The 15,428-nt window shown below is 39.4% G+C and overlaps 2 protein-coding genes across 12 annotated transcripts in view; one reads left to right on the top strand and one right to left on the bottom strand.

The window, feature by feature from the left end:
• MAP4K3 (mitogen-activated protein kinase kinase kinase kinase 3) overlaps positions 1 to 15,428 on the bottom strand; it is a 79,134-nt gene continuing 63,706 nt past the window's right edge. For 8 of the 11 annotated variants that reach the window (XM_061350314.1, XM_061350315.1, XM_061350323.1 and 5 more), the window contains 7 exons: positions 13,750 to 13,808; positions 11,350 to 11,453; positions 10,483 to 10,654; positions 7,750 to 7,818; positions 7,539 to 7,631; positions 6,449 to 6,519; positions 3,322 to 3,859 (listed from right to left, as the gene is read on the bottom strand). In XM_061350314.1, the coding sequence (XP_061206298.1) occupies positions 3,653 to 3,859; positions 6,449 to 6,519; positions 7,539 to 7,631; positions 7,750 to 7,818; positions 10,483 to 10,654; positions 11,350 to 11,453; positions 13,750 to 13,808 (775 nt within the window). In that variant the 3' untranslated portion in view covers positions 3,322 to 3,652. Of the gene's footprint in view, positions 1,416 to 3,321; positions 3,860 to 6,448; positions 6,520 to 7,538; positions 7,632 to 7,749; positions 7,819 to 10,482; positions 10,655 to 11,349; positions 11,454 to 13,749; positions 13,809 to 15,428 lie in introns of those variants that run through there. The other 3 variants (XM_061350316.1, XM_061350321.1, XM_061350318.1) reach the window with 2 other exon arrangements.
• GALM (galactose mutarotase) overlaps positions 1 to 15,428 on the top strand; it is a 201,153-nt gene that overhangs the window by 159,093 nt on the left and 26,632 nt on the right. The gene's annotated exons all lie outside the window — the stretch shown is intronic.

Below are 15,428 nucleotides of genomic sequence, written 5' to 3'. Positions count from 1 at the left end.
TTATACAACAACATGTTAAAAAAAGTTTATTTTACATTATATACATTAGGGAACATATTTCAATTACTAGTCACAACAATAATGCAGGCCATAAATTGCTTTAAATTTAGTTTGGTTTTAGTGTATATTATCACAATAAAATATAAAGAACATATACAAAAAAAGGAGTCAAATGTGTGCATTTTGCTAAAACTTGGCATTTACATATTCCATTGGAAACCAGCAATCAAAAATACTTCTGATCAAAACTAAGTTCCTGTGATGCGCAGTAACCATTGTATTGTTTCAATGAGGTAGTAACTAAATTATTTTGGCCATGTGTTAACATCCTAAAAATCAAGAAAAGTGTGAAAATGGTTATAAGGCCAAAAAAACCCCCAAAGTCAAGAATGGCAACATCTTTGAGCCATTTCCACAATGTGGAATGTTGCTCCTTTTCATGATGATATGAATCTATTTAGTAAGATGAACAGTAATACTAATTTTTATCATTGTATACACTAATAATTCAAACACCTATTGCAGTGTTACAGCCAGGTACCACTTCTCTGGGACTGACACCCATCCAGAAAGTACTGTTTTCAAGCATAGAGCAATAATCATAAGGAGAGTTTTAATTAAATATAAAAATACAGGTGTTTAACTGGTTTGTTTCACAAAGAAAACTACCCAAGTAAACTAAAACCAGGAACTTTGAAGCCCAAGTCATATCCACAAAGTCACAGCTTACCTTTGTGACTAAATACATCACATCTCAATACATTGTGCAAACATGAACACCAGTGTGTTGCATTAAAATTAAAACAAGATTGTAATCTGATTACAGCCTTGGTTACCATTTCTAAAAGTTAAGATTTATTTGTATTAGTAAATTACATTTAATAAAATACAATAGTGTTGTTAAATGTACTATATTTGTTGCTAGCATCCCACTTTATAACAAACACATGAGAATTCCTTAAAATAGTACCCCGATTTCATTTTTGCATCCTCAGTGAGTTTTACATCTGTACAGGTAAGACACTTGTACTTAACAGGGGGGCCGCTATCTACAGGAAGTCAGTGTAGGTCTTCACCAGTAAGTTTCACTGAAAAATACTGCATATGTACAAAGATTACATAACAGTAAATTAAGCACTTCTGTGGTATCATAATGCTCATGTGTCCATACCACAAACAATTCTTGTCTTCCTCTCATGCCACAATAAATTATGAAGTAACTGAAGTGGGGTTACTGCAGCTTCTGTGCAATTTCAACCAGCCATGGATGCTGCTGCAGCAGGAGTGTTCTCTTGTCATGGCGAGCTGCCCTGCCATGCCCTCTTTCTCAGTAACTGTTCTCATGCCCTGCCAGGATATATAAATTGCTGTTGGCTGTTGGGTTATCCGTCGGCCTGCTCTCCAGCACCACAACCCTACAACGAAAATAAAAGGAGACACAGTCAAATAAACTTTCATTTAAAAACATCCCTGGATGTAACTGCAAATATTATTTGCCAGGATCCGTCTGACTGGTCATCATTTCTCTTTCCCTGAAGGCCTCTAGTCCAAAAGCCTCTCAAAGCAAGACCAACCTTGAAAGGTAGCTTGGGGTCTTGTCCATGCAAGGTCTCCAAGGATCATCACAGCCTCTCTGAGCTCTTACCGCAATGTTCCAACTATCCTCACTGTGATGTTTTCCCCTCTTTTATCCAGCTAGAATTTCCCTTGCTGCAAGGTATGCCTGTTGCCTCTCATCCTTTCCATGGGAACTTCTGAAGAGGGTTTATCACACCCCTACTTATGCTTCCCCAGAACCTTGCTCTGGTTCTGAAGTCATTAGTCTCCTCTTGGCCACTGAACAGAACAGATTGCCAAAGCTGATTCTTCTGTGAGCATTTCCAGTCTTTCCCTGAGCCTATGCAACTTAAATCCAACAAAACAGAAGCTTCCTCCAGCTCTGAAAGTCCCAGAGACAAAGACCTGCAGGCTGAGAGTCCTCAAGGAAAGGACTGCTCTGTGCAGAATCTTCTCTCTCACTCTTTTCTTGCCACTCACTTTTGACCAGCACCGGAGACAGGAGAGTGTGTTAGCTGGACCTACATTGCAACTGCAAAGACTGTTAGGATGTCCTAGATCAGACCCTTATCATCAAAGGAGAGAAATCAGCAGCACAACTGTTTCACAAACTGAGATTTTTAAATCAGGCAAGGACTGCTAAAATTGCTAAATGGACCATGTTCCTGATTGAATTCTCCTCCAGAAACACCCTGTAGTGAAGGCAGACTGTGGGAAATCCAAATTCATTTATTGTACATTCACACAAGAAGTTGATTGCTTCAGAACTACACCAGTCAGAAAACCTACCCTCTGCTCAATGTGCTCCACAAAGGCAATGACACCTCATGCCATGAGGAGGTTCCTGCCCACCAGGAGAAAACAACACACAAGCTCTTATCAGACTGATGTCAGTTTTTTGGTTTCTCAGAAGCCCAGTTCCTATGAACTGCCTAGGAAATGACGTGTTACAGAAACGGTTTCACAGCTCAAAATATAACAAAGCTGCAAACAAAACAGTATCTGAAGAAATTGAAATTGATGTTTACTGCAGTGCAATAAGCACTGTCTCAGACTTAGGAGACTATTACTGCAAGCCAGAAATGGAACTGTATTTGGGGAAAAGGACATTTTTCCATATGGTGTCACACTCCATTCTGAAGTCAGACTTGTTTTTAAATTGAGCTGTGTTGTCTCTCAACAACTAAGAGAAATGACATAATAAAGCTGAGCTGCATGCATACCTCACTGGAGCAGAGAGAGTAAAACCCTCAGGTCAGAGGTGAGTATTATTTACAACTACTCATTACCAAAAAGTCATCAGGTATTGTATGTAAAGCAGAATCCTCAACCCCCAGCCAGCAAAAATTGCTCGTAGCTAGCCCATAAAAGCCACAGCACCATTCACTGCTGTTGATGTTATGGATAATTACAGAGCTGTGCATCAAGTTTGGAAAAACAGAATATGGGGAAGGCCTTCGGTTGATATGAAGTTTTTCTGGTAGTGCCACAAGAATGTGAGTTTATTGTGTAAGACACAGGCAATTCTCAAAAGAAAAATTAAAGCCTATCTTTGCACTTCATATGAATCCATGACTGGTGAAACCATCATGCCAATATACACACTCCTGAAGACAAAACTTCTGCTGTTTTTCTGACTGTTGTAGAAGCACACAGTTTGACAGCAAGGCAGAGAAAGTTGAGGAAGTCAGTGACACTCCTAAAACAGTAGTTACTGACTCGCCACGCTGGTACACAAGTGGGTCAGACACAATGTTAAGAGTCTTGCAAAGCAGGCGCCAAAACAGCTACATTGGGAACTACCAAGAGCTCTCACAAGACCTGAGCTGTCATGCTAGGAGGACAACTGGTAGAGTTCATATTTGGGGGTGAAAGTGAGGTATTTAAGTTTTTAAGTATTTTTGCATTTGCCTTAAGATGTAGATCTTGATGAGCTCCTGCAGTAAAGCATCTGAAAGTGAAGATTTCACCACGTTAAATAAAAGAGTTCCAGCAGAAAAAGGAAGATGCTCCTGGAGACTGCAACTGCAGCCGAAAAAAGGAACTTCTCAGCATGGCTGAGCAGTTCTGGAAGCCCACAAACACTTTTAGATGATTATTTTTTTTTTAAGGAAGAAGTAGAAAGGTAGACTTGCACAAAGGTGACTATAAAAGGAATCACAAGAAAACAAGCAAAAAGAACTTGTACAAGATAGAAGGAACACACATTCTTCATTCTAACATGCCATGTTTGCTTCTGTTCATACCTGTCAGATCCCAGAAGCCTGAATATCCTTGTATTATCCGAAATTTCTTGCGTGATCTAGACAAAAATATGACAAGTGTTTACATGTTAAGCGCATGAGTGTTTTTATTGTTTTTAAAGTCAACCTTAAGAATTGACTACAACTGATGTTACCAATTTACTGCTCATTTAAATCACGTAGAGAATTTAATGCAATTATCACTTTTAAGTGAATCTGAAAGTTTGCTGTAATTTCTGCCACGTTGCATGAATTCCTCATGTAGCAACTGCAAGTACAACAGCAGGGCTCAGCTCAGCATCTGAGCTCCTGGTGCAATTCTCTTTACAGCCATGACTGAAACAGGTAGCTGTAGGGTGCAATTTGTCTCACTCTACAGTAGATCTCCAAAAAGGGCAAGTCAATCACACATAAAATGCATTTGGTTGAAATTCTGAATCACAGTAACAATGCAATAAGTTCATATTCTGAAAACCTTAACAGAGAAACAATCTAATTTGTGGTACATATGCTTATTGTAAAAAGAAAATAGTATTCTGACATTTCGGACTAGTGCAGTAGAGCTGTTTACTGCAGGTCTACTGTATTTGAGATACATCTTTATGATCAAATGAATACTGAAGCACCAAAGAAAACATCAGGCTAATCAATAAAGTCAACTAAAGTCCACTGTATAATCAAAAGCATATCGAATCACATCATGAACAAGCAGCAGTGTTTACAAAAAAAGATGGTTCTTTCCAGATGCTAGTAGGTAAGTCAATTCATTTCTGGTATAGACAACTTGCAAGAGAACGTAATTCACAATTACGTTCCCCACTTTAAGAAAATTACTTCCTCCCTGTTGTGGGTTTAAGTCTGCACAATCTTGGTCCAAATTTTGAGCATCTTATCTCAGCATTCAAACATTTCCCTGTTTCATTCTTCCCATTCAATCAAACCACTGTGCAATATCATGGTTGTAGAAGGAAATGACTGCAAGCAGCTAGGATCATCCCAAATTAGACAAACTGATACTGGATTATGAAATCTGAAGTCCTTACTTTTACCCAAGACAAGCCTGCTGCAAAGTTCGGTTGGTCAGGTTTTTGTCCTGTGTAACCACTTCCTACATAAAACATTGTATAAAATGCCCCCAAAAGTAACAAATATGGTCACGATCTGAGGCTGGTAATGCAGGCTTTTCATGCTAGATATGAAAATGAGTTGCTTGGGGTTTTTTTCTTAATAGCTGTGGCTGGTAGGACAATCAAGAGAAATGAGGAATTTCAAAAGGCCTGAGAGCTTACCCTAGACATGTTCTACAAAGAAAGTTTTGTGTGGCTTGCTGACAACAGCTCAGTTCTGCCTTCTGTTCTTCATCTAGGTGCTGGCTTTGGCTTGACAATAACAAAGCAAGAAGACAGAGTTCCTTATGCTTTACATAAACAGTATAAAGCATCCACTTGTTCTGCAGTACTCTGGGACATGTCCTCTAACAACTGGATCAGAGCTACTGAGTGCCAATGGGTGAAGTAATCCACTGAGCCTTGCAGGGAGTCTGGAGTTGGAGAAGTGCCTAGCAGGCTCATCTCCTTCTCATAGTCTGTACCAATAGCAGGGTGCTGCAGTTCAACATTATGAGTTCTTGGGAGAAGGACAATCATGCATGCACAGATGCCACAAGAACCATTTGCAGACTTGGAAATAAGAAGTAGTCTGACTCTAATCTTTGGTCCAACTTACCACAAAAAACAGCTTACTGTCAGCACAGATGAGGACAACTGTGGCTTTGTGCAAATAAATGTAGTTGTATCACAATGTGGAGTATCTAAGCTTGGCATGGTATGACTGTACATATACCTTAAAATACATCAGTCATAATAAGCTCAGTTTCTCAGCCAGTGTGACACTGGTGAAAAACTGGTGAAGTTTGTGAACATTCTTTAATAACCGAATTAAGAGACTCGTTACAATCCTACAAAGCATTTCTACTAACACACAAAGACACAAGGTTTGAAGCAAGGAGAAAAAAAGAAGGAATTGCAAAAGTATTTATAATGCTTTAACTATGTCTAAAAATCTCAAACTGGCTGAAAAAAGAGACTACACACATTTTACTAAAAACAAACAAACAAAAAAATCAACCAAACCAAACCAAAACACCTTCAGATCAATCTGACATTTTTCTCCTGAGAATGAAAAATACTTGTTGTGAAAGCTGGGCACCAAAATCTTTAACATATTTGTAAGCCAAGGGAACGTGGAAGAGACTAAAATACAACAGGCAACTCATTCAACCCTGACAAAAACCTAAAGCTCAGCAGTGGAGTGTGCAGTCATTAGCAGAGCCCAAATTCTGGCACCCACTTGTAAGAGGCTAAGAGACTAACACTGGTCTTCAAAGCAATTTAAGGTGAAGATGATGAATGTTACCATGAATTAGGCTTGGATATTTTCAATGGCATCATAGCCTGGTCTCTTGCTGTTTTCTGTTTTGTATGGCATAAACCTGACAGTGGCTATCGTATAGCTTCACTAATCAGTTTGCAGCTCATGAAACATGCTTAGAATGAGACTCCAGCTTCCAGGTCTAACCTAGGAAGTTACTGTATCCTCTACCTGGCTTATATTAGAAGCTAGAATTTGAAGCAAAATGTAGTACTCACCTCATTTGATCTAAAACTCCTTCCTTGCATACCATGTTTCCAGAAGGCTAACACACTGTCTTGTAGACAGACTGGTAACAAAGAACACTGGGATCAGTTTTGAGGCATAATGTCAACTCATGCTTTTAAGGCCAAAAGTATATGACTGCAGTTCTGAAATCCGTACGTGTATGTTTTAGTCTATCACATTCACCCACACAGACTGCAGAATGTCTCTCAGGAATCACTGAACCTGCCTCAAAAGTAGCTGCATTTACATATTTTTTTTTGTTTAAGGTGCAGGGTTAAAAAATATTACCACCCAACCAGAAAAATTTCTACAACTGTCCTCCTGTCTAGGCCTAAACACGGCCTTTCAGCAGGAAACCCCTCTCCACTCTAATACATAAATTATATATTGAAAATACATAATTCATATAGAAAATATATACTGAATTTTAGCAAGAAAGTTACAGGGATACTGCAGTGACATTTTTCATTTCCCAGCAACTACTGGCTAATACAGTCCTTCAGCAACAGCAACAGGAAGCTTTACAGAGCCTTTTACTTCCCAGCCCTTTCCCTTGTTACAGAGTGACAGGCATCTGCATTTGCACCCTGTGAAAGCAAATGGATCTAGGGCTTTCCTCAAGGAACGTTCCTGTGTAACCTTATCTAGGTGTTCCTGCTCCAACAGAGGGACTGGACTAGATGATCTTTTGAGGTCCCTTCGAATCTCTAACATACTGTGATACTGTGTGTAGGTTCCCAGGAAGAATCTGTAAACTGCCCACAGTACTCAAGGTGGGGCTGCACCAGTGCAGCACGGCGTGGAACAGTCAACTCCTGTGACTGTGCTGTGCTTGATGCACCCCAGGATGTGAATGGCTCTTTTGCCTGCCAGGGCACAGTGTTTACTCATACACAGCTTGCCATCAACCCAACCCCCCAGATCTCTCTCTGCAGGGGTGCTCTCCAGCCTCTCATCCCCCAGCTTACACAATCAGGACTACCTTGTTCCAGATACAGAAATTGCACTTGCTCTTGTTAAATTTCATACGGCTTTCTAGTCTACCCAGATATTCAGTATTAATAACAAAATTGAACTTACCTATTGATTCAATCTGAAAGTCAAATGTGAGCTCGGACGACAGTTTGCGGCTGGATTTTAACCTGCCTTGCAGATTCACTATTTTTATGCAGCCTAGACAATAAATAGGACATGTCAATCAAGAATCAATCTTCAATGTATGACCTAATTTGAAGACAGACAGTATGCATGTACATGCATATGTATGTATTTAGTTGATACCAGAACTTACAATCCAAACACACCAAAATGGTATCTCTCTCCAGCTGTGTTACATGTACAACACTTGTCTCTGTAGTGTCTATAAAAAAATGACAGTGTTAGTTCATAACATAAATTAGCATGAAATCTGAAATGGAAGTTCTAGAGACTGAGAAAATTTAATGGGTTAGTGTGTTTTCATCTACTTAAAATAATCATCTTACATTTATCTTCTCTTAGAGAGGCATGTCCACATATCCAACATGTTGACTGTGACAGGAAAACTGAAGCTGTAATATTAAAGTATGAACTTAATCCAGCCTTTTGTGAGGCAAGTCACAAAAGCAAACAGGTATACATTGTTCTCCCTGTATTACCTGTTGGTATAATTTAATATTGCTGTGGCAAAAAAAATGCAGATATATGAGACTGTCCATACTAAATCTGAACACTGTTTCATTCCATTTTTCTTCTGCTGCTAGGGACCTAATATTAGTACTTAATTCTTGCTGCTTTTTTCAGATTTTCCGTCCCTAATTTTTCAAAAATAGGGGATTATTATTTCCTTCTCCAAACTCTTAAAAGAAGGGTCACACTCCTCTCTTCTGCATTACAGCTGCAGCAGTCTCCATCACAGTAAACACAGGGATCTGACCCATCAGGAATTAGTGGACACATCAGCTCAAGAGAAGTATAGTTTCGGTTCATTTGTTTGTTAACACTGACATTACACAAAAAGCAGCTCTTACTAATTCAGCATTACTGCCAACAATTCTGTAGGTGTTCTTTCATACAGAAAAGAGAAACTAATTAAATCTGTTAGAGATGAGAAATTAGAGCATGTTACCTAAAATACAAAAGCAGCTTTCAGTTAAAGAATAAAATCCATGGTCCTGTTGAGAAGCAAAATGCTTCTCAAGGGTGATGGCAGAAACATGCTCCTCGAGATGGTCACTCCATCTCTTTTTTGCTGTTTGTTTTGGAAGGCATATATTTATGATTTTGACCAATTTCTAATGCACGGTCTTAACCAAAGGTGGGTATAGCCATGATGAAAGCATGCAACAGAAGGACTGGAGGACACACATCTGTGCAACCACATTATGTGATGTGGAAACATGCACTGTGTACTTGCTGAAGCTACCAGAAGGATGGCCCAGGAGAAACCCCCTGTGGTAAGAGTCTTTGCCAGCTAATTTATTTTTTTTTAACATCTTTAGAAGACATTTACAGAAAAATACCAAACACCAAACAATGAACACTACTGTGGAAACTGTGTGATGGGCACTGTTTGTTACCATACGGTACACCCTTCCCTCGCTTAAAAAAACGCTGAAAAATCCGTTTCATTGCATTATCCCTCTTCTGCCAGCAGGGGACAGGAATAAGCCAATACAACATGAGGGTTTAAATCGGAGTCAAACAAATAGCAGAAAATGACAACGTGGAAACAACACAAGAACACACAAATAACCCAAGGAAGCTAAGGAAGTGTACCTTTTGGAAAGACACAATGCAGTGTTAAATTTTCTACATTAAAAAAAGGGACCATGAAGGGGTTATTATTCATAGAATCATATAATTGGATGGTTTGGAAAGGCCTTTAAGATCATCTAGTTCCAAAGCCCCTGCAATGGACAGAGACACCTACACACTGCAGACAATACTGAGAGAAGAATGACAAGAGGGGACATCATGGGTCAATATTTCTCTTCAGTTTTCTATTTTTATGAACCCTAACCAAGCCACATAGTTACATGAACAGATGTGTAAGTTTGAAAATAAAATGCATTAACTTTGAAGCAGTTAATTGTATTCTGAAGAGCATTAATCAGCCATCCACTGATCACTTTGGTTTCTGTAACTGTGTTTTAAAAGTGTGTCAAAATCTCATCCACTTTTCAGCAGTGAGAAAGTCAGCAGGCATCTTTGTAGTGGAAACTGTTCTTCTTAGTGAACTGCATGGTACACCATCAGCCAGATATGTATATGCCAACACAGGACTACGTACAAATTCATCATGGATCAACGTGGGCTCTATGCCTGCCAATAACAAAGCTATTTACTGCTTCTAAACGTGGAAGCTATGACTGGGGTCAGCTCACTGCTGCTTCTAGGTTTTGGGGGGGACCTTGCAACTCTTAAAAATTAATCCTTAGAACACTTCTTTAAGACTATTTATACTGTTGCTCACATGGTGGCCTCCTCCAGTGACAGACAGATACCTGGCTTCCTGCTACCAGCGGTCCTAATCTCTTTCTCTTTCCACAAGCACAAGGAGAATAGAAATATGCTCTCTCTCAGCAAGAAGCTGATAACTCCATTTATAATCACACTGGCTTATTGCAGGAGAGGCAAACTACACCTACAGAGATGTTGAAAGAAATTGTTCAGAGTGTAATTCTATTAAAATCTATTAAATAAACTGATGTCATGCTGCCAGGGTAGAGAACAGAACAGCACAGTGGGCAATAGTCAAGTACACTCTGATTTATGGGAATGCAAAAAAAAAACCGAACAACCCCACAGCTCCATACTCTGCTATACTCAAAAATCTCAAGAAATCAAATCAGTTCAACACTAGAAACATCCAAAAAAGTGCATGTGCAAGCAAGTACAAACAGATTTAAAGACAACTTACAATGATCACTTAGCCTTAATGATTTGACCATTAGTTTTCTCATAGGAAACTACCTTTTTAGTGCTTCAGCTGTAACAGAAGAGCAAGGAACATTTCTGAATGCAATTATAACAGTGTACAAACCTGTTTCTGTAAACCATGAAGAGGTAGAATTCGGGTTGACAGTCTCAAACTTCACGACCTGGTTGAAGTCTCTTCCTCTACTGACACCAACACAAACTAAAGGGAATTCCTGCTCAGGGACTACCAGCATTTCAAACAATCTCAGTGGACAAGGTACAGGAAAATCTATGTGCTAGATTAAGAAACAAAAACAGACATTAGAAACAAAACAAGTTTAGTCTGAGTCACTATTAGGTATTTAAACTGTATGGTAAATTTTATTGCATACATTTTAGAACATTAAGTTTACCTCTTCAGGTAACAGTAACCGATAGATACAAAAAGCCTGAGTTAACAAGGTTAGAGTCTTCATGACAGTTCAGTTAAAATAAAATAGGATGTGTATCCTGTGCAGCTGCACACAGATGACAAGAGTGCTATACCCACCATTGCTCTCCCTAACTTGGCTGCCAGGCTGATCAAGTTATTGTGGCTGCCTCCCTACATGAGTCCAGGGCACCTCCAGTGTCACAAACCATAAAATAAGCAGCCACCTTCTCTCTGGTATGGGAGCAAGCTGGATGTTAACCCATGTTATCACTCCGCTCAGCCATGTCTCAGCCTATCAGCCAGTTTTTTACTGCGCATCTAAAACATGATGTTCATGAAGGGAAGGGTTTTAACTGAAGTGCACCACAAAACCAAGAAAATTCCTATAAATATTCTGAGTCAGTTCATACATATTCCATATTTAAATAGTCATTTTCAAAGAAATTTAAAAGAAACCAAGAGAAAAGTGTATTAACTCAAGAAATGGCTAATACTTAACAAGTCATTCAAGAGAAATAGAACTGAACATGAGAATATTTCACCTTATTATAATATTACCTTGATTAACATAAATTTTTGCATTGGTTCAACCCATTCTAACAAAACAATGCTAGACTGTAGTGCTCCACAAAGGTACTTGTGGCCCGTGTACGGATTCCTCACTGCCAAAAAAGGAGAGGTAGAGTACATTAGTGTACAGTACAAGCAAATAAAATAATAAACAATTTCCAACCAAATTACAGTCCATAAATTTATTTTTAAGTCACCACCACCAGTCTTATATAAGGAAGCTTCTGAAAAAAATCAACATCCACACTATGAAAATAGTGACAGCGAGCATGCTGGAGCATGGTCTGCCCTTCCACCAGTCATGAGCAGCTAACAGCCTGCATATATATATTAGAGGTATCTTGCTCTACCATGTTGGTTTGCCTAAGCTACTCCAGATCATCATGAGAAGCCGTTAAAGAACAGCTGTTCTGAAAATTATCCAGCAGGCACTGAGCTACTGCTATCACTTGAGACCTGCTCAGCTGCCTTTCAAGCACTGTCACAGTGAGTATGAAACCCAGGAGCTCTGTATTTCTCATAGATCAGCAGGGAATCTGGGGGCTTTTTTTAAGTGACATCATCTATTTCCACTCAGCTCCTACTCTTCTACTGTTTATAAGAGCTCAATTAAAAATGGGAAGAGAACAATAAAGTTGCAAAATTGGGCGCTGTGAAATCTGAAGTTTCACAACTTTAATTCTACAGTATTGACAAAATTTGACCAGCTTATCAAGACAAACAGGTGTTACTTCACACTTCGTACATCTACATCTAAAGACCAGATTTTAAAGGACATCAGGCAATGAACAACACAGTTCACATAATGAGCTTCTACAATCCAGTACTATCTACGTAAGTAAAATACGCTTATGCTACCCTACTGCCAAGAAAACCCATTAGCAATCCCTTGGCACCTTACACATCAAAGTTTAATTTCATTAATCCAAGTCCTCACTCAACATCTGTCAGACCAACTGCAAACGGCAGCAAATAATGCTTGGTGTGACCCTTGGTATGGCTGAACTCAGCAGCAGAAAACACAAAACATGCAATTACCAACACCTGTAAGGTGGAGAAACGAGACCAGAAGTTCTTGTTTGTTTCTGCCTCCTGTGGCACTGCTGCTTCCCTCAGGCCAAAGGGGTACTTATGCTGCCAGCAGGAATGCTGCAGCTCAGGCTGCAGGTAGTAAGTACAGCAGGAGAGGGGAATCTGTTATTTCTCCCCTTGGACCTGCCATCTGCAGACATCCCTGTTGCCATCACAAGTTACTACTTATTCCTATCATAGGAGGAGGATTCCAGGCTTATTAGGCTAAACTATCTCTGCATGACAAGACAGCAGTCCCCCTCTTGTGATGCAAAGTCCCATGGCACTCTTATTCAATTCTGTGTCTGTCAGTAGAGAAACAGTAAGATTGCAGAGGAGCACACCACCAGGTTTCTCATTTCATAAACAGAGACCTAAAGTCATAAGGACTTCCAAATTAATTTTCATGTCAGAAAGCAGCATTCCTACCTACTCTGATCCTGCTCCACCCCTTCAGGTGTTCCCTTCAGCATCCATTACAGCTTGATTAGATGCCTCAATTAGGGCAAGGCCTGAACATACACAGTACATATTGTTAATACCCTATCACACCCTAGAGCACCTGCGTACCAGAAAAAGTCAAGTTTTAACAGGTGAGCTGGACAAAGAAGCGATAACATCGTATGTTTTAGCAATACCGGGGAGATTTTTGTCAGGATAGATGACAGATACTCATCACTGAGCCTCTGACTCTCCAGTGTAATACAAATACTCACACCAAACATTTGATTACGGAACACCAGGTGAAACATTCCCAGGGACAAGAGTTTGACCCCAGGAGTTATCTTTCCTGGTTCTTTTTAATATTACTTTATTTATTTTAATCTATCTGCTCCCACCACCCTTTTTAAAGCATGCCTTAACACAGTGCTTTGAACACACTTTAAAAGCTTCAGAGACAACACAGTCCTCAAAGAACTGAAAATACTCCTTGCTTTTTGTCATCCAATATTGATAGCTGGAACTTGTGCTAGATGTCAGGCTACCAAAGCCTAGGCTACTTAAGCTTGATGGCAACCTCTTTAAGTCACTCCAGACATGGAGATAAGGTTCTTCCCAAGGGCTGGTTTAAACTGGACGTGCATTCTCCTTCTCTGCAGTTTGTAAGAATTGTCCTCCAATATAAAAAGCAAACTGGGAAAGCTTTCCACTGCTTAAACTCAAGGATTAACCTGAACGAGTTCACTGCCTGCAAATGCATCTTTTCATAATGACAAAAGTATCTTCTCCTATCACCTCCTAAACCTGACCCAGTAACTTTAATACTGCCATCATTTGTACTGCTGCTTGGCATTTATTCTGCAGACCTTTACTTACCGACACAACATTTCTGACACCATTTAGTATCAGGAATTTTTGTAGATACTGCAAACTTCCTATAAGATACAAAGACAGAATTATTGGTCAATTTAAAACAACTGAATGAATTTGCTTTTTAGCAATCTATTGGTGAGAAAAGTTTATCTGCTCCCCAGAAAAACTATGTATGCATGTATTTCTTCTCAAAATGACATCCCTAGAACATACATGGTGATCCCTCTGTTAGCACTGAGATGCTGCTCAGTTACGCAACATTCTAAATGCAGTGAAAAGTCAGGAACGAGAGCAACAGATACCTCAGTATCTTCAAACATCATTTACCACTATCTCTTGCTATTTAATCATATGTATTTATACACATGCCTGGGATATCCGCAGGTACTCACACAATCATTCTTCTTTGTAATGCTGTAACTTACTACATCTTGTGCTGGATACTACACTGACAACACAAAGGCCTCTCTTGTCCCAAGGACATTATTATAATTTGAAGACAAGACATGTGGACCTAAAGAGTATGGCAAATGATGGTGTACTGGATAGCCTGCTTGCACTGACAGGTAAATATTGCAGTCAAAACTATTTCAGCACCTTTCAAATGTCCAGAAGTGACCGATAATGCAGCAGGACTGAACGGCATGAAACTGGCCACAGATTTTTTTCGGAAGAAGCCATGGAAGGTTTGAAAGAAACTGTTCAAGGACACTCAAGGGAAAGAAGCTGGAATGTAGACTTACCAGAGACATTTTCTGCTGCTGAATATTTGCCTACCAAGCATCACAAATTCAGCTTAGACCATGTTGCAGATGAATATACAAACCTCACAAATGACTTCAAATTCTGTTTTGTTTTGCATTTTCTCTACAGAAAACTTTGCTTTTAACATTTCTACATTGATACAATAATGCTCTTCTCCATGCTTCAAAAGCACTTCTGTCAGGCTAAATCTCACTACCCTGATGCCTTACAGCAAGGGATAAACCAGAAAAATGGATTATCTAAATGAATCTCTCCTGTGTCTGAAAGACTGCCTTGGCACTCACACATTCAGGTTGTGCTGCATTTTTCTAGGGAAGCGACATGACTGGACAAGAAATTTTCCGAGCCCTCTGCAGCTTAGGTGATGTGTCATTCCAGGCTGAATGTAGTCTGAAGGTCTCCCTCACAAGATCCTTAATGATAATTACAGTTATTAGTCCACTGCTGATGCAGTCCTCACACCAAAGTTAGTTTGGAATAGAGAGGAGCAGAACAATGGCACAGACACACAGAAGACAACAATTCAAAGCACAAATTACCTCTTAGTTAATTAGCATTTAGCCTCTAGGAATAACACAATTTTCAGAGGAGTGCTGCACCATTATGTTGGCAGATGACTGAACAAGAAGCCTTTCCTGAACCCAAGAATTAAATGTTAATAAGCTGTTAATAGAACCAAAGATGGCAGAAAAATGAGGTCTTCTATAATACAATTTCCTAACAGAAAGCCTATTATATAAGAAGAACCAATGATTCCATATATATTTTAAGAACCAAAGGCATCTCTGCAAACTAGATTAGTGTTACTATCTATTCCTCTTGGATTTGAATGGGCTGTTTAAGGCTTGGTTTGGCAGCCAGTGTTGTGTCTCTGAGATTTTGTATGCACTTGTTAGCAAATATGGCTGGAGGGACTG

Source organism: Neopsephotus bourkii, unplaced genomic scaffold, assembly GCF_033783945.1.
Source record: "Neopsephotus bourkii isolate Nb327-2 ecotype Australia unplaced genomic scaffold, CSIRO-AGI_Nbou_v1 NB_481, whole genome shotgun sequence".
NCBI lineage: Eukaryota > Metazoa > Chordata > Aves > Psittaciformes > Psittacidae > Neopsephotus > Neopsephotus bourkii.
The sequence above is the reverse complement of the archived record's forward strand: the minus strand, read 5'-3'. Positions and strand labels throughout refer to the sequence as shown.